General features: G+C 50.8%; 1 protein-coding gene across 1 annotated transcript in view; it reads left to right on the forward strand.

The window, feature by feature from the left end:
• Znf516 (zinc finger protein 516) overlaps positions 1 to 13,713 on the forward strand; it is a 51,487-nt gene extending 37,774 nt beyond the window's left edge. The window contains exon 2 of the mRNA XM_052741407.1: positions 11,434 to 13,713. Coding sequence (XP_052597367.1) covers positions 11,602 to 13,713 — 2,112 coding nt within the window. The 5' untranslated portion in view covers positions 11,434 to 11,601. The remainder of the gene's footprint in view (positions 1 to 11,433) is intronic.
• Positions 13,714 to 19,371: the final 5,658 nt, after the last annotated feature.

The following is a 19,371-nucleotide window of genomic DNA, read 5'->3' on the forward strand; positions in this document are numbered from 1 at the left end:
CTGGAAACTAAAGAAAAAAATTCTTTATTTTACATTCATTTTCACTAAGAAGCTGTAGCCTCCTAAAGCATAGTCTTATTTTGGCAAGATCATTCACAGCCATTCTGTGTGGAACCTTGCAATAATTTTTGGGACTGGACAACACAACAAAGCCTTCCAGAGAGTTAGGATGGCATTTGGCTTGCTGAGCTTTATGCTTCCTAGCAAGGGAAGTCTAGGTGGTCTTTGATCCTCAAGACTACAACTTGCTGCAGCGAGCCGGTAAACATGTCTGAAGGTATATTTTTAGACAGGGAAAGCAGGGTAAATCCCATGAAATGTGACATCATGTTCTCCTCAGGAGTCAGTCTTTGTAAACATTCTCTGATGGATCACCCTCCTGTAGGGCTCTGGCTGCTTTGCAGAAGGACCGTGAATGTTAGTGATACACTGGGTCCTGTTGCCGCTGCTCTCGGCAGCCATCAATCTGGAAGACTCAGATGGGTGTAGTATTAGTACTGTATGTACAGTTAAGCATGTTGGGAGGACGGTCCTTTTGTGAGTTCAGGGTGTGTTGGTTGGTGTTTACATAATGGCAAACAAAATCTTAAGGCCTGACGAGATGTGCTTTGCCGTTGTTTCACCAAAATGCACTTAATTCAGAGCATGGTCTGCATCAGATGTGTAAGTTCTGGAGTTCAGTAAAACTCATTACTAGAGTGTTTATTTCTCCCGTGAGCTGGGAAGGAAGGGACATAGGTTACGGGTGGCGGGAAGCTCAGCTTGCTCCGGCATGTTGCCTGCCTTGTGCTCCAGCCTGTCCTTTCGTTGACGGGGTGGTGACTTGGAGGCTGTTCCACACACAAAACGGCAGAGAGGCATGAGCTAATGTCAGCTCGATGGATCGTATCTGCTGCAGCTGGGTGGTGGTTAGGTGGGAGGCTGCATCTAGGGTGGTGTCTGGAGTTGGGCAAGCGTCTGTTGCTTGGGGTACGTGACATCGTCCATTGTAGAAACAGATTGTAGCCAAAGTGTATTTTGCTCTCAACTGATAGGAAATGTGTATTTCTATGAGGTTGTTTGTTTTCACTGCTGATAATTTCTAAAAGAATTTGAAAAAAAAAAAAGTGTTTCTGTTAGACACCGGGATTGGGAGGGTTCTCTGATAAGTCAGGCCCTTTGGGAAATCTCTTAGTCGCTTTTAGACTGGACTATTCCTGAAGTTCCATGAAGGCTTCCTGATTTTTGACATTGGTTTTGAAGATAGAGGTTTATGAATTTTCATTTTTTTTTCTGGCGTTACACGCCCTACCCACCGCTCCAGTTTTCAGCTTTCCTGAGTTATTTGTAACATTGGTCTAGATGGTGATGAGGGAGGATGCAAAGTCTGAAATCCTGCCTGGTGTCCCAATAACAAGGAGCCCAGCTGTCTTAGGGGCGCTGTGGAACGGCCCTTGGCAGCAGCAGACTCTCCATCCAGGCTGTCCAGAGAGGGGGTCGTGCAGTTCTCAGAGCCTGGAAGTGGGGCGCTTCGTGGAAACCTCTAGAAGATCGTGCTACTGGGGAGCTGCTCTGCCATCAGACCCCGGTGCTGCTCTGAGTGGCCTGGGAGAGGACAGACACCTATGTACTTATCTGGAGAGCCTCACGGAGCAGCCTGGCGCCTGCTGCCCTGGCCCTTGTTAGCTTTGTGATGTTTACTTTCCTAGTGACAAGTCACTGATACGAGACTCAGAAAGTAGCAAATGGTGAACAAGTCACAGGAATGTGTTCATTTCGGAGCAGGACAGATAGGTAGGTATACATACTGGATGATCCTGCACTTGGATCCCAAACTCCAGCCCTGTATTCTATTAAATCTCCTCTCACCGTCACAGTAGAGGGTAGAGAAGAGTGTCCATCCCCATTCATTCTTGAGATTCTCTGGGTGTGACCTTGGTTCCTCAGCCGTGACTGCCCATCTTCATAAACACAGAGGTTTCTTGCCCCCCTCCTTTTTTTTAAGACTTTATTTATTTGTGTGTGTGTGTGTGTGTGTCCTCGGAGGCCACAAGAGGACATTGGATCTCCTGGAGCTACAGACAGTTTTGAGCCGCAATGTGGGTGCTAGAACCTGAACCCTGGGTCCTCTGTCAGGGCAGCACATGCTCACACTTGCTGAGCTGTGTCTCTGTCCTCCGTGCTCTGTTTTGAGAGTAGACTGCAGTTACCTTTGTTCTGAGCAAAGGCTTTCTCTCCTCGGACTCGTGTCTGGAAGATGGAGTGTCTCTTTTGTTTGGAACAAGGACGCTATTTGGCTTTTTGTTTGTTAAAAGGTATCTTACGTGCAGAGGAATCCCATTTAGACCACATTGTATTTTTGCTGTGATTGCACATAGGGTCGGTCGACTGCCCTGGTCTGAGGTGCAGAACTTGCTAGAAAGACCACGGATTCATAGAAAGTCGTGGGGATGCTTCTCCGTATCTGGCCTGATGGTACTTGCTTTAATTTATTTGGGGTTTGCTAAAATTTAAAGGAAGGTCTTGTTTAAGACAACTGCATTCCCTCCACCCCCTTTTCAGATGAAGCAAAGCCGAAGCGCACTTGTAAAATGAGCGTTTTTAACAGAAACACCCAGGCTTCTTGTTCTCCGATGTCCCTAAGCAGGGCTGTTGCTCTCTCTGCACTTGGCTGTGGGTCTGTGTCCTTGTCCTGAGTGGAGGAGGTGGGAGGGGGGCCTGCATTCAGGTTTTCCTATTAGAGTGGAAAGGACTCCTGTTCATAATGGATTCTTGATGGTCTGAGGACACAGAAGCCCGCAGACCCTGCCCTGTGGCCTGTACACTCTGGAGCAGTGAATACATCCCTTCATGGACCTCTGAGGGACCCTGGTCTGGGGACACTGAACCACAATTGTTAATCCTGTGCAGAATGGTTTGCGAGGAGAGGGACTCTTCATTGTTGTTGGGGAATTTCCCCCATTCGTTCAGATAATACGTGTTTTGTCTACAGAAGTCAGATAAGCTTGCCCAAGATGTTAATGATGTATTTTAATTCATGGCTCATAATTCTGCAGTGTGACTTGCGAGGCCTTTTCATTGTCTCCAGGAGAACAAACTCACAGTGTCCTGCAGTACAGAGCAGCAGCTCCCACATGGTGTGTGGGGTGTGCTGGGCCCTGCACCCACGCCAGCTCCCGGAGTTCCCGGAACTGCCCAGAGGCACGCCAAGCTAGCCCCCCGCCATGTCTGCCTTGTCTCCCAGAGCCTCTGCAGACAAGCTTACTACTCTTTAGCCTTCTCTCTGGGTTAAGCTGTGTTACAAACGGATAGGTTTGTGGGGGCATTCATTGCCCTGCTCTTCTGACCCCCTGTAGCTCACGTTCCTGATCCTTTCCCTCTGTTCACAGCACACGGTCATGTCCCCACAGCAGGCTTCTAGCTCTGGCAGACACCAGGTCCCCTTACAAACCCAGTTCCTCTCTGGAAGAGGCTTCAAAAGGACTTAGACACAGACAAGTCACCTGGCCTTGGGGAGGCCAGGGCAATGTAGAGACGAATAGAGTTAATGAGTGAATCCGAACTGAGCAAGTCTCAGGCTAGACAGAGCTTTGAAGGTAGCAGACTCTGGCTTTACCTCCAAGCCAGCAGATTAAACAGAGTTCCAGTCTCACTTCACAGTGAGCAAGTCAGATGGAGTGCTAGTCTCCCCTCCCCCAGCAGGTCAGATGGAGTCCTACCTCCCTCTCCCCCGCAGCAGGTCAGATGGGGTCCTAGTCTCCCCCCACCAACAGATCTGATGGCGTTCCTTGGCTTTTGGTCACTCCCCTCCAGACCTTTGTTCCTCCTCCTACTTTGGGAACAGGGTTGCTTTGGAAGTGAGTGGATATCAGAACATATTTGAAAATTGGCTTTCTCATTCCTTTCTCAGGGTGACATTCTGATAACCAGTGTCAGTTTTGCTGGTTTTAGGGAAAACAGGGAAACGATGCAGCCTTTGTTCTATATTGGTTCCATTCATAGCCAGAGAGCTGAGGTGGACTGTCTGTTATGAACTTTTTGTAAAAATGTGTGTGCAAATCCTGGCATGGGCTGTATTCAGCTAGTCAGAAAAGCATCGTTTAAGATATCAGAGGAGAACCGCAGGGCTGTCCTGGGTGGACCCCGCTTCCTCCTTCTGCCTGCCGATTGGGTCTTACTCATTCTGTGTGGGGAGGGCTTTGTGGCTGGGGGTGGAGGAGGGAGTCTTTAGGTCTTGAAGCATCCCCCCCAAAAAAAATAGAGAGACCACTGTTCATTTGAACAGACCCTAATTATTGAGAAGTTCTTCAAATTGTAGTTAGGGAGAGGTAATTACCCAAACTATATTCTTGAGCACCTGGCTTCTTTGAGCTTGTGTGGAGGGGATGATGGCAGGTAAGGTGAGGTGGAGGAGGCCCAGGATAGGGGTGGGAGTGAGGAAGGTTCCAGAGTGTTTCCACTTTCCTTTGTCCTTCTTCCTGGAGCGGCATTGGAGGCTTGCATATGTCTCTGTGGGTGAATTCCAGTTCCATGCACGCAGGAGGACTCACAGGTACTCACCTCCTACTAGACCCAGTGTCCCGAGCACCTGGGTAAATTTGTAGAGCACCTTGAGATAGTCCATCATACACTTGACCCGGAAGTGTGAATGATAGCAGCGTGCTCAAGCACCGCTCGATATGGACTCCACACTAAAACTGGGTTGATAAAGTGACCTGGTGTTGCGTGTGTTGTTGGCTGTGTGTTGTGGGTGCTCCAGGCCCTGGTGAGGGCTCTTTAACTGTGATGAGTAACCTGGTGTAGGGTAAGTTCAAAGGGCCTGTAAGTGCACTAGTCATCAGGTGCATCTCAAGACTGTCCTTGTTTGGGTCTGCTCTTTCGGGGGCTCGCCACCCAGCTCCCAAATAAATCACTCATGGAGGCTTATTCTTAATTATGAATGCCTGGCCTTAGCTTGTGTCTTGCCAGCTTTTCTTAAATTATCCCGTCTGCTTTTTGTCTCTGAGTTTTTCCCGTTTTCTTACTTCTGTAAATCTTACTTTTACTCTGTGACTGGCTGGGTGGCTGTGTGGCTGTGTGGCTGTGTGGCTGTGTAGCTGGGTGGCTGTGTGGCTGTGTGGCTGTGTGGCTGTGTAGCTGGGTGGCTGGGTGGCTGTGTGGCTGTGTAGCTGGGTGGCTGGGTGGCTGGGTGGCTGTGTAGCTGGGTGGCTGGGTGGCTGTGTGGCCGGGTGGCCGTGTGGCCGGGTGGCTGGGTGGCTGTGTAGCTGTGTGGCTGTGTGGCTGTGTGGCTGTGTGGCTGTGTAGCTGGGTGGCTGTGTGGCTGTGTGGCTGTGTAGCTGGGTGGCTGGGTGGCTGGGTGGCTGTGTGGCTGTGTAGCTGGGTGGCTGGGTGGCCGTGTGGCCGGGTGGTCGTGTGGCTGGGTGGCTGGGTGGCTGTGTAGCTGGGTGGCTGTGTGGCTGGGTGGCTGTGTAGCTGGGTGGCTGTGTGGCTGGGTGGCTGTGTGGCTGGGTGACTGGGTGGCTGAGTGACTGGGTGGCTGAGTGACTGGGTGGCTGGCCCCTGGTGTCCTCTCCTTGTTCTCTTGCTCTTCCTTCTTCCCTCCCAGAATTCTCCTTCTCTTTGCCTGCCAGCCCCGCCTATCCTTTCTCATGCCTCGCTATTGGCGGTTCAGTTCTTTATTAGACCATCAGGTGTTGTAGACCGTCACAGTAACACAGCTTCCCAGAGGTAAACAAATGCAACACACACAAAAGTGACAGACCTTTAAAGTAACACTCTACAACAGCCCTAAGCTGCTGTTAGGTCCCTTTGACTGTATTGAGCCAGTGACCAGGGAGGTGTCTTGGGCGACTTCATTGGCATTTTGTTCACGGATTTGGGAGTCACTCACTGAACGTCTCTGAGATGCTGTGCTGAGCATCTGTACTGAGTGCTGGATGTTGCAGCTCATGTGCGTTTAAACTTAACCCAGCGAAGCATGTATAGGATCCACAGCATTTCTGTCACTGCGTTTGGAAGATGGAGAAATGACTGAGAGGGGCAGAGGTACTTGTTTGGGGTCATGCCGTGATCTGAGTGAATGGCGGGACTGGGTGTTGATCTCGGTGGTCTGATGGGGCAGAGATACTTGTTTGGGGTCATGCCGTGATCTGAGTGAATGGCGGGACCGGGTTTTGATCTCGGTGGTCTGATGGGGCAGAGGTACTTGTTTGGGGTCATACCGTGATCTGAGTGAATGGCGGGACCAGGTGTTGATCTCGGTGGTCTGATGTTCCATCACGACCTGTTGTCGAGCAGTGCTGTTCATTTGTATGTCGGTGGCTGAGGTGGGTAGGATAGTTTCAGTCCTGGGAGCTTGAGTCCTGGAGGTATTCAGTGCTAGGTGCAGGGTGCAGGGGCATGGGGGTGGGGGAGCACAGGGCTCTGGGCACAGCAGGGATCAGACTGTTCCTTGCAGACCAAGCTAAGGTGTTCTGGGCTCATGGTAAGGACTGGAGGGGCCTATGAAGGCTGGAAGTCTCCATGAGGTTGGTGGCACTGTACCTGGGGTGGTGCATAGCTGGGGATGGGGTGGCTGTGCACTGTAATCTGGGACAGTGCCTTGTTTGGGCAGTGGTTCAGAGTTAGCTGTGCACTGTACTCTGGGACAGTGCCTTGCTTGGGGAGTGGTTCAGAGTTAGCTGTGCACTGTACTCTGGGACAGTGTGTGATTGGTGGTGGGGTTCAGAGTTACCTGGGGAGATGCATACTTGTCATGTAGGAGGCTCAGGGAAGGCCCATGCAGGTGATTGATAAAGGAGTCATGGAACTGTCCTGATGCTTAGTGTCCATCCACACTGTTTGGAATCCCAGATGCAGGTCCTTCACAGGAGCTTGTCAGTTCTCACAAGTGGAGCATCACCCCATCTGGGCCTTCTGGAAACGTCTCTCGGCCCTGCCAGCCATGGCCAGCATGCTCTTTGTAAGTGGGGTTTGTGGCTTGCTGCTCCTTCTGACCTGGGAGCGCCCTCTGTCACCTTCACCCGCTCAGTTCCGGTCTGTCCCAGCATGCTCAGCCTGCCTAGGACCCGAGCACTGTGAGGCAGCCTGCTCTCATGTGTGCCCTAGATGGGTGCTTGGCAGTTGGGAGCACGTGATCAGTCTCAGGGTGCTGGGAGTGACTCAGTTTCTCCCATATTCTGTAACTGGCCTGTAGCTCAGCTGCATCACATTTCCTATCCCTTAGGCATCTAGGGTTTTACTCTGGGGTCCCCTGGTGGCTGATGAGTGGGGAGTGACACGCCTGTGCCGTGGGGTCAGAAGGCTCTGTGGTTGGCATGGTGCCAGAAGTTAACTCTTCCATTCTCTGGAGTGTGATACCCAGGCAGTCACTTCATCTGACTAAACCTGGGTGACATGGGGAACTGGAACACTGGGGTGTTGCAGCCTGATGGTCTCAGATCCAGGGAGCCGTTTGGGTGATCAAGGGTCAGAAGAAGCTGTTCAGGGTGTGACAGCTTTGTGCTATCAGGCCTGGGCTGTGCTGTTCATGTAATTTTTTTTCAAAGTTAGTCATCCATTCCCTTTCTCTTGATCTCTGTCATATATTTTTATCTAAGACACATTAATATTTTACTTTCCCCATTAAAAAAATATTATCCAAATTTATAAAATGAAACACAGTATTTAGAAATTAGACAAAGCACCTTTTTGTTGTTGTTTTTTTCAAGAGAGGGTTTCTTCGTGTAGTCCTGGCTGTCCTGGAACTTGCTCTGTAGACCAGGCTGGCCTCAAACTCAGAGATCCACCTGGCTCTGCCTCCTGAGGGCTGGGATTAAAGGCGTGCGACACCAACACCTGACTACAAAACACTTGCTAAAAAGCAGCTTTGTCCCAACCCATTCTTCACCTACACCTTGGAGAAACTTGGGCACAGAGCAGAAACCCATGAGAAATCTATTTTAAAACCCCAATCAGCCAAAACAATTTGTTAAAGCCTTGCTTGTCTAATTCTGAATTTCAGCAATGGGAAAAAATTGGTATATGCTACACAAAACCCACAAAGTGTTTCATGTGAGCTCTGGTGTCCTCACAGTAGCAGAACACACCACTCTTGTGCCCCCTCCTCAGGCTTGTGTGGCTCTGGACACCTCTGACGTCCTCACTGAGGTAGCAGGCTAGCATGTATTGGCTGGTTACTTGCATGTGTGTGAGCCAGTGCCTGTCAGGTTAGACTGTGGTAGGTAAGTCACTGGAGACGGTCTTAGCCGCTGAGACCTTGGGCTTTAGGGACAGTAGGTCGGTATGGGGGGTCGGACAGCCCTGCGATTGCTTCATCTAGCCATCAGAGTTCTGCGATCAGTATCTATGGTCAGTTTTGCAAGTCACACCCTTGATTAATAGCAGTCTGTACTTGTAGCCAAAGGAACGAGTACGTGGATCTGTTGGCTTGGCCTCTGAGTGACCCTCTGAGGATCTATGGTGGAATTAGTTTTGGACAAGGCCTTGGTCCTTAACCTGCATCAGGAGGAGCAGTGGTCCAGCCTCTGGTCAGAGTGGCAAGGTCCCCATGCGGCGTTCCTTAGATAATGGTGTCTGGGCTTGACGGTGGGCACTGTGCACGCTTCACTTCTACATGGCTGTTAGTTTCTCTTCGGTGCCAACAGTTCTCAGAAGTTCAGCCTGGGTGATTCTCCTGGGCTTTATTCAGGGCTGCTTATTGAGGACCTGGTGGGCAGTGGGAAGAAGGCTGTACTGCCTAGGGCCCTGAGGCCCTGCCCTGAATGTGAGCCTTCCTGTTCATTACAGGACTTGATGGTCCTGGGTAGAGCTGTAAGCTAGTTCTGGGGATGGCTAGGTGGAAAATGGAAGCTCCCTACCCTCTTATCCCAGTCTCTGGGTAGTGAGGGCAGGTGTCCAGCTGTGACTGGGGTTGGGTGGTTGGACCAGACCACGCATTGAGGTGATAGGGAGGAGAGAGATGGGCATGCGTCATGGGTGAGCAGAGCCATACAGAGCTCTTTTTGAAGATCCTCTGGGTACACATGGCTCTGTCCTGTCCTTTCCTTACATTTGCAGCAGGTAGATGCACCAAGGGTGTGACGTACAGGGGAAGGTGAGGGGCGGGGGACGAGGCTGACTGTGCAGTGTTGTCCTAGAGGAGGGATTCATACCACGCGTCTGCGGCTGAGTGAACAGGTGTCTCCAGAGGGCGTGTTGGCTGTGACACCTGCAGGCCTTCATGCTGCAAGTGTTCACTGGAGCTCCGGGCACCCTGTGGGCTGCCTTAGCGGTCCCTGCCTGCCTCATGGCTGTTTTTCTGCATCTTTTCTAAGGCTCTACCATGTGACTGTTTAATTCTCTTGGGTAGCTGAGTGGCATTGAGCACCCTTGGTGGCCATGTGTTAGTATACTGGAGTCTGAAATGCCTTCAGGTCCATTCACAGCCGAGATTTTCCTTTCTTCCCCAGAATTTATTACTATATAATTCTTTAAATGTACATGACTTTTATACCCTCTTGGGTGCTTAAGTTACACATAAATAGCTTTTCATTCATATTTTTATATGTTTCTCATTCAGCATTTTCTGGGCAACTAAAGTAATGTTTGGGAAAAGGTGGTACTTCCTAGGTATTATTTGCCTTTTATATTAAGTCATTGTAAATAACTATACAGCTGTATAAAGCTCCTTGGTAAAATTACTTAAATTGGCTTGTCATTGAGATGTGGTCAAGATCACCTTCTTTACCCATTTTGAGAAGTTTGTGTTTTGGCTTTACTTTTGGAGCCAGTGAGCTCTTTGGCTCTACTAGGGGGTCTGTGGAGGAGCCAGGAAGGCACACTTGCAGGAGGCTGCCCAGCTTGGCCTCTGTATGTTCATTTAGTTGTCCTAGAGACCTGTAGGGGGCGCTGCCCAGCCTGGCCTGCCTGTGTTCATTTAGGTTGCTTGGGGACCTTTAGGGGGCGCTGCCCAGCCTGGCCTGCCTGTGTTTATTTAGGTTCCTTCAAGGTCTGTAGGGGGCTTCTCCCCTGCATGTTTGAGCATGTGCTGTGACAGCAGGCTCTGGAGGGGAAAGCCCTTCCAACAGACGCAGCAGCTGTTCTGTGGCAGGCAGTCGTGTCCCAGTCCATCTCGTGGCTCCTGCCAGCCCTGGGTGGTCCGGGTTCTCTCCTCAGCTGCATCTGTGTTTTAAGGTCACTCTCAGATTTCTGCCTTGTGGAGTGTTTGTGGTCAGGCTGCACTCAGAATCCTCAGTCCCCCAGAGCATGCCCAGATGATGCTTGCTGTATCCAGTGGTTCGCAGCACGTGCTCCCTCTGTTGGTTGGTAGTTTCCTTCTGGGCTTATCTCTGCAAATAGGTTCAGGGGATGCCCAGAGCAGGCGAGGAACTGGTACCCAGGGCTCTTTGGGGAGAGACCCTTGTGTGCCCAAGACAGGTGTGAGCGCACTGCTTGATCAAACAGAAGATGGGCCTGTGGCTGCTCTGTGTTTCTGTGAAATTCTGCAAATGTGAGTGTGTGTGTGTGTGTGGGGGGGGGGGGGCGGGGAGTGTATCTCAGCACCATACCCCCAATCTGCACTGGACACAGGCTGCCATTGGTGGCTGTCATGTAGCGGGTAGGACCCAGGGAGGAACCTGCCTCTCCTTCTCTGGTGGGATAGACGTGGAATTGGAGTGAGCACACCATGTGATGATGTGTGGACTTACAAGGGTTGGGCACCATCTTTGGGTCATTGTTAGGGCCTAGAGTTTGAATCTGACTCGTGAGGACACAGTGAGGCAGGAAGATGGAAGGGGTCCTTCCTGGAGTTAGGACGCAGGGCTGCAGCTTGGGGTTCCTTGGAATACGTGGGGCCAGGAGTGCAGGTGGGAAGGAAAGTGTGGTAGCGTGTCTGTGGCTGTCCTCGTAGCCAGCCAGCACTTTGCACAGAGCCCAGACAGGGAGCTGCCGCAGCGGGTCTGGTTGCTGTGGCCTCGGGAGCCTGGGGTTTCTGTGTTGCCACTGTGTGTTCCTCGCGGAGGGCTTGCCTCCCCAGTGTTGAAACCAGCCATAGGCTTTCTAGCTTCTGTCGGTGTTAACCCCTGAGGCTCAGGGACGTGGGCTCTGGATCCAGCCAGTCTCTGCCGCCCATCTTCATTTAGTCTAATTCTCTGTCCCTTACTGCCTTACATCCTCTCATGCAGCGGCCCGCATGCTCCTGTAAACACCGTTCCACAGGTGTTCTTAAAGATTCACTCTTTTGGTGGGGTGTAGTCTTTACTTACTTTAGCATGAACTGTTAATTTTAGTTACAGGGCACATGGCTCTGTATTCACCTGTTTGCAGTTCTATGAGCCTCCTCTCCCTTCCCTTCGGATTGGTTGGTCTTCATGGTGGAGTGTGGAGAACTGAGCACAGGCAGTACTGTGCACTCAGTACTGTGCCCTGATGACGTGGGATGCTCTATTTACAGGGTTTCTGTCTCTGTTGCAGGTGCTTGCTGCCGTCTCTTACATCCCAGAATATGCACCTGCTCATCACGAATACCTCTCTCCCCTCTGGGCAGCAGGAGCCCCTCTGAAAATGGAGAGATAGGACACACCCTCCGGCCCTCGAGACACAAGGCTGTGCTGTGACCCCCCCCGCCCCCCCATCGTCCTCATGGATCGCAGCAGAGAGGCTGAGATGGAGCTGAGGAGAGCGCCCAGCCCTCCCAGGGCCGGCAGGGGCCACGAGGTAGAAGGGGAGAAGGCCGCGTGCCACAGCTGCTGCATCTGTGGCAAGAGCTTCCCGTTCCAGAGCTCCCTGTCCCAGCACATGCGGAAGCACACGGGAGAGAAGCCCTACAAGTGTCCCTACTGTGACCACAGGGCTTCCCAGAAGGGCAACCTCAAGATCCACATCCGCAGCCACCGCACGGGGACTCTGATCCAGGGGCACGAGCCAGAGGCAGGCGAGGCTCAGCTAGGTGAGATGCGTGTCTCTGAGGGCCTGGATGGGTGTGCCAGCCCTACCAAGAGCACCTCAGCCTGCAACCGCATGCTGAACGGGGCCGTGCCGATGGACAACAGCAAGATCCTGCTCAGGAGCAGCCGCAAGGAGGCGGAGGGGGCGGCCGGTGCCCAGGAAGACGCCGAGGCCGTGGTGCAGTGTTCCTTCTGTAAGAGCCGGTTTGAACGCAAGAAGGACCTGGAGCTGCATGTGCACCAGGCCCACAAGCCATTTAAGTGCAGGCTGTGCAGCTACGTCACCTTGCGGGAAGAGTCTCTGCTGAGCCACATCGAGAGGGACCACATCACCGCACAGGTGCCCAACGGCAGCGAGGCCTGTGTGGAGAACGGCAAACCCGAGCTGAGCCCCGGGGAGTTTCCGTGCGAGGTGTGCGGCCAGGCCTTCAGCCAGACCTGGTTCCTGAAGGCCCACATGAAGAAGCATCGGGGCTCCTTTGACCACGGCTGCCACATCTGTGGCCGGAGATTCAAAGAGCCTTGGTTCCTCAAGAACCACATGAAGGCCCATGGACCCAAGGCAGGAAACAAGAACAGGCCCAAGAGTGAGCTGGACCCCATTGCCACCATCAACAATGTGGTGCAGGAGGAGGTCATCGTCGCTGGCCTGTCCCTCTACGAGGTCTGCACAAAGTGCGGGAACCTGTTTACAAACCTGGACAGCTTGAATGCCCATAACGCCATACACCGCAAGGTTGAAGCCAGCCGGACACGAGCCCCGGCTGAGGAGGGGGACACCGAGGGCCCCCTGGACACCAAGCATTTCTTCTTACAGTGCCTGAACCTGACACCATACGTGGCCGGTGATGTGTCCCCCAGTGGACAGGCTGGACGGCGGGTGGCCGAGTTGGACCCCGTCAACAGCTATCAGGCCTGGCAGCTAGCCACCAGGGGCAAGGTGGCTGAGCCGGCTGAGTACCTCAAGTACGGGACCTGGGATGAAGCGCTGGCAGGGGATGTAGCCTTTGACAAGGACAAGCGCGAGTATATCCTGGTGAGCCAGGAGAAGCGCAAGCGTGAACAGGATGCCCCATCTACCCAGGGTCCCCCCAGGAAGAGGGCCAGTGTACCTGGGGACCCCATGCTTCCTGGCCACCTTGACCCCCGGCCAGCCTCACGCCCCAGCCGCAGGGCCGCGGCCACAACTGGCCAGGGCAAATCCTCCGAGTGCTTCGAGTGCGGCAAGATCTTCCGCACCTACCACCAGATGGTGCTGCACTCGCGGGTGCACCGCCGCGCACGCCGCGACAGGGATCCCGAAGGAGACAGAGCCGTGCGCGCCCGCTGCGGCTCACTCAGCGAGGGTGACTCAGCTTCCCAGCCAAGCAGCCCCGGCTCAGCCTGTGCCATCACTGACTCCCCAGGCTCTGGCCTGGCCGAAGAGGTGGTGGATGACAGTGGAGAAGAGGCTGTGCCTGAACCCGCGCCAGGTGAGCAGGTGTCCCCGGGTGGATCAGATTCAAGTAGCTCATGTGACCTTGCACTCAGCTGGCCTTGTGTCCGGCGGCCTTGCTGGAGGGACGTGCGTCCTCAGGTGTGCCTGTGTTTGGATGACCTTGTACCCTATTTCTGGTCTGGCCCCGAGTCCTGTATCCAGGTGGCCGTGCATCCGGGCATCCTGCACTTAGTGGGTCCTGGAGTTCACATAGGTGTACCTGATGCTGTCAGTTCCCTGTCTCTCCTGCTGCTGCTCACCTGCAAATGCTGCAGCCTGAACACGTTTGTTTCTCGAGTCTATGGTCTCTTCTGGGTGTCTGGAATCTAAGGAGTGAGTCCTAGACTCTTCTGAGATGGCTTTCTCTTCTCCACTTCCGGCAGAACAGAGTTCTCATAGTATGTCACAAGCATACATGCTTGTGCATGCTCCACGCACACAGAGAAAGACAATATATAAACACCCCAAAATACATAGACTTGTTTACGTACAAACAGGCACACATGCATATACGAAACACGCGCATACACCTGCACGTACGTGTCCGTCACATACATACACGGCGCACATATTCATGGAAACATGCCGTAGGTAATGGGGCTCCCCATATTTGAGTGTAGCACTGTTTGAAAAGTATTAGAAGGAGTGGCTTATTGGAGTGGGTGTGGCCGTGTTGTAGGAATTGTGTCGCGGGTAGCGGGTGGGCTCTGAGGTTTCCAAAACTCATGCCAGGCCCAGGCTCGCTCTCCTGCCTGTGGGTCAGGATGTAAAGCTCTCAGCTCCGTGCCGTGTCTGCCTGGATGTCACCATGCTCCCCGTTACCATGATAATGGATGAAGCCTTTGAGCTGTAAGAAAGTCTCCAGTCAAATGTTTTCTATAGAAGAGTTGCTGTGGTCATGGTGTCTCTTCACACGATAGAACAGTGACTACGACAGACAGGCATTGCAAACACATACACAGGCACACGCGTGTATACATAAGCATGGATACACGCACACACTGTACATCCACAAATACCTGTTCTGTACAAACAAGCATATATGAATATACTCAGGCACGAACATGCATATATCATATAGGCATGGAAACAATACACATAGACACCTCAGGCACACATATTAAAAACACATGCATATACACAAGCATGCATGTGCACACACATGCATATATCACACAAATTCAAGGAAGCACAAATAGACACAAAAATGAATACTTGCTTATGCACAGACAAGCACACATGCATAAATGTATACTTGCTTATGCACAGACAAGCACACATGCATAAATGTATACTTGCTTATGCACAGACAAGCACACATGCACACACACACATAAACATGCAGACATCACAACACATGCACGAACACACCATGTAGAGATCATAAACACACTTGTTGATGTACAGTCATATATGCTCACGTATTTAGCATGTACTATACTCATGCCATGAGCTTGTTCTTGCACGCGTGCGTGTGCACACACATACACACACTATACACGCTCGTGTACACACACTTTCCTCTTCCATTCTTCTTTCAATGGAGACATCTGGGTGGAAGACTAACTTAGAATCTCTGTGTGGTTATAATTAATCTCCTCGGAGTCAGGTAACCCTGTGGGCTTAGAGACTGTTAATTGGAACAGATTTCTTTTCAAACAGCAGCCATGAAAACGCTTCCCGATCTCTGACCTGACGTTTTCATAATGTCCCCATTTTTAGAATAAATTTTAAGCATTTTGGTGTTGCCTTTGTTGTTTTGCCGTGGGCAGTTCCCCACGAGTTGCCGTGATGAGAGGGCGATGCTTGAGGTGTGGAACTTGTGACTGTCCACAGCCCGGGTGCTCTGGTGTGTTGCCGCTGGTGGAAGACGTTGCTTTTACTTGATGTTGGGTGCTCCCAGTCAGAGGAGCCTGTTGCAGATGCTGCTTTCCCTAGTTATTAGATTTATGTGGTGTGCTGCTTGCCTGGCTGCTGCACTTGCATCCACACAGGCATCAGAACTGGGCACCTAAGCCGTGTCTCCAGCCCTCTGGGATGTCTGCGTGGAGTCTGAGCACCCGCAGGGACTAGTGAACCAGGACAGCGAGCTGCCTGCCAATCCCATCATTCCTGGAGCTGGTCACACTCATCTCGGGGTGGGGTAGGGGAACAGGTGCTTGGTGAGAGGGGAGGGCTCATGGCTGAAGCCCTTCTGCAGTTCTCTAGCAGCTTGAGGTGTGAAGTCTGGCAAGCTGATGGCAGCCCCTGGTTGACCTTTTTGAATTTTAGACCCCCCCCCCTTCATTTTGTATACCTATGTATTTTACTGGCAGTGTTCTAATAACACTATTTTGTTATGTGCATCTTGGCTAAAATGTTAGGGAAGCACTGTGTCTTTTTTTCCACTCTGAGGAAAAAAAAGTTGTTTTTGTGGTATTAGGGATTGAACGTATGTATGGCCTTGTGTGTGTGAGGTGAGCACTCTCCCAGTAAGGGACATTGCCAGTGTCTTTATTTTTTTGAGACAAGATCTCACTGAGTAGTGGAGACAAGCCTTGAACTCACTCTACTCAAGCTGGCCCTAAACTTTTAAGCCCCCTGCCTCATCTTTTCGAGTAGCTGAGGTTACAGGATTTTACCACCCCCAGTGGAGAAAAGAACTCGATCTAACCACCATCCGCTGTGAGGATGTGTTCTGTGGCCCCTTCATAGCCAGGCAGCTGCTGAGCCAAGATGAGCTTCGCTTTTAAAAGGCTTTAAAAATACTTAAAAGTTATCCATGTGTGCCCGCTTGTCTGTATGCACATCATGCCCGTGGGATCCAGAAGAAGGTGTTAGATCTCCTGAAAGGGGTTAGGAGTGGCCGTGAGCTTTTAGGATGCTAAGGACAGAGCGCTTGTCCTGTGTAAGAAGAGCATGTGCTCTTTGGTGCTGAGCCATCTCTGCGGCTCCACTTAGAAGCATTTCCCCTTGAGTGTATTAAGTATCAGAGACCATTGTTTCCTTTGCACAGGACTGTGAGAACTGTCTCTAGAAAAGTATCTTTTTTTTTTTTATGAGTCAGCATCTCATGCTGGCCCTGAACTTACCATGTAAGTGAGGATGAGCCTGAGCTCCTAATTCTCCTGCCTCCATCTGCTCAGTGCTGGGACGGTAGTTATGCACCACCAGAGCAGGTTTGTGCATCACTGGGTATCGAACCCCAAGGGTTTGTGCATGCCAGGCCAACACTCTCCCACTGAGCCACACCTCCAACCAAATCTTACTTTAAAAAAATTCTCTCTCTCTCTCTCTCTTTATATCTTTCTATCTATAAAGATATATATATATATATATATACATATTTTCACATTATCCTATAAATAACATGCTGTATTTGTATTTAACTATGGGAACAGAAAGATGAAGTTGCAACTTAGTAAGAAAGGAGAGATTTGTGTCACTGTCACTGTGGGAGCACAACGGTGTTGCAGAGCCTGGTGGTTGTCTGCTGACGTCACTTCCGATGGTTCCCAAGGACATTGTCTTCCCACCTGAATGCCCAGGCTTTCTGATCATAGTAGCACTCAGTGTGTAACCGAGTTATGGGACTTGGCTGTTTCTGAAGGAGACAGGCATGTCACATGGCCTTATCATGTGACTAATCTCACCCTGTTTGCAAGGTCTGCTGCGGCTTTTGGACCAGCTGTTTTAAAAAGAAACCTTTGGATGCTGGAACCTTCATGGTGCCCCTTTTTCCTCTCTTTCCCCCCCCTCTCTTTTCTTTAGATATGGACAGGGCCTTGGAAAATGCTTACCTATCTTGCTATTAAGATTGCAAGTCTTTAAATAAGACATTTTATATTCCCGTAAGGCATTGATGGAATGTCCAGGAGCAGGTTTTCAGAAGTCAGGGATGCAGAGAATGAAACTTAGTGAGAGCCAGCCTAACAGGGCTGTGTTAATTGGCCTTCAGAAATTGGGCTGTAATTTTACCTGAACAACAGTGTTGTTTTCTGCATCTGCCTGTAGGGGGCTGTCTTGCTCATAATGATGCCTTAGGAACATGAGCTGGACCAGGCAGCCATCATCCCAGACACATGTATCAGTGAGATGTTGAGAATAAGAGTGATGGAAGGCTGCTGAGCTGGAGTTGTTGAAAAACGACTTGGCACAGGTAGAAGCTGTATATTTGAAGATTGCAAAAATTTATATTTTTAATAAGGAGAGGAGCAGGGTATATAACTAAGTGTGTAGAACCCCAACATTAGTGCACACAAGCACAGCCAGGAGCTCAGAAAACCACCACTTTGGATGATAGACCTCGAGTCCATATGTTAGGAGGACACTGTTTGGGGTGTGTTGAAGTGACGAGTGGCTGGCTGCACCAGAAGGAGGTGAGGAGTTCCAGAGGTCGTTTCTTCAGGTGCTTTTGGAGTTTGTCATCCTCATCGGAAGTCCCTGAGCTGAGAAGCTGGGCCTGCATGGACCAGTGTGGCAGGTCACAGGTAGTCAACATGCTTTTCCTGTGAAGCAGCTACGATCCTGCTCTGCTGTTTAGGAATTACTACAACTAATTGGACCACCCTAGTTCTTGTCCACTTCTGTTGCTGGACACGTGTATGGCCCCTGCCTGGAGCACCTGTCTCTGGACTGTCATCAGACTGTCACAGGGTTGGGTATGTGACAGTGTGGAGTTTAGTTAGTTAGAAACAGACAGTTGAAAACTTTCCTATTAATTTCTTAGTTGATATTAAAATGTAGCCGTGTTCTCCCCCGACCCCCATGTACCATCCACCTCTCCCTACCAGTTTATGCATCTGGCTTTTCCGTGGGACCTGGGGACCTGAACTCAGGTCATCAGTCTTGTGTGGCTCATGCACCCTTGAACTGTCTCCCAACCTGCAGCCCCGTTCTTTAAGGGAAATCTGCTGCTGTCCCTGGGAGCGTCAGGAGGATGTCTAATGAGCCTAAGGCCTGTTCCTGTCAGGTAGAGTCATCTCTTGGGTGGGGCCACATGCTGCCAGAGACATTGTAAGGCCTCCATGTTCACTTTGTCCCTCGGTAGCATGTGTTGTTCAGAGAAGCCCCTCCATCCCTATCAGAACCAAGGTGAGCCCACTGGCCCTTGGGGCACAGGGGCCAGGTTTTTCCCGCTCACCTCCCTTCCTCCTCCAGGGTGTGACACTCTTCGTGGGCGTGGCTTGGGCCCTGTTCCTCAGCTCTTGCAGGAACTGGTGGTGTGCACTTTGATTGTGGTGTGTGTTCATGTGGGAATTCTGAATTATTTATTTGGTTTGGATTGTGAATGCTGGAACATTAAATCTCACTTGGTAAGTGTTATGTGCTCATCTCGAAGTTCTTAACTTTTTATTTGTAAGTTTAGAGTTTTGGAGTGGGAGCATTTCTAAGGTAATTTCCTATGTGCTGGATCTAATCCGAGGCTGGCTTTCCACAAGAGCCTGTGGATGCACCCTTTGTTTATACAATTTGCATATGTTTCTGCATATTAAGAAGATTGACAAGCCAGTGGTGGCACATACCTTTAGTCCCAGCATTTGGGAGGCAGACACAGATGGATGTCTATGAATCTGAGGCCAACCTGGTCTACAAAGTGAGTTCCAGGCCAGCCAAAGCTATACAGTGAGCCCCTGTATTTTATCAAGATTGAAAAAGGGACTAATTATAAGATTAGAAAGGAGTACTTTTATTTTCTGGCCTCTACTCGATTCTGTGTGCATAGTTAATGTATTAATATACCGTTAGAGGAGGCTCTGTATCCTGCGTTATTTACAGAGGGAAGCCATTGATTTGAAAGAAGTATTTTCACAGATTAGTAAGACATTTGGGCTGGCTGTGAGCTGCCAAATATGCTCATGTAAAGACGTGCCAAGTCTGGGTGTTACTCACACGCTCGCTCTAGCTCTAGAATGATTACTTTCAGCAGTTATGAATAAGCTGTATTCCAAACCTAACGTGGTTTCACTTAATAGCCTAATTGGGTATTGAAATGTGGTGTATGAATGG

Source organism: Peromyscus californicus, unplaced genomic scaffold (genome assembly GCF_007827085.1).
Source record: "Peromyscus californicus insignis strain IS unplaced genomic scaffold, ASM782708v3 Scaffold_17__1_contigs__length_78620276, whole genome shotgun sequence".
In the NCBI taxonomy this organism is placed as follows: Eukaryota; Metazoa; Chordata; class Mammalia; order Rodentia; family Cricetidae; genus Peromyscus; species Peromyscus californicus.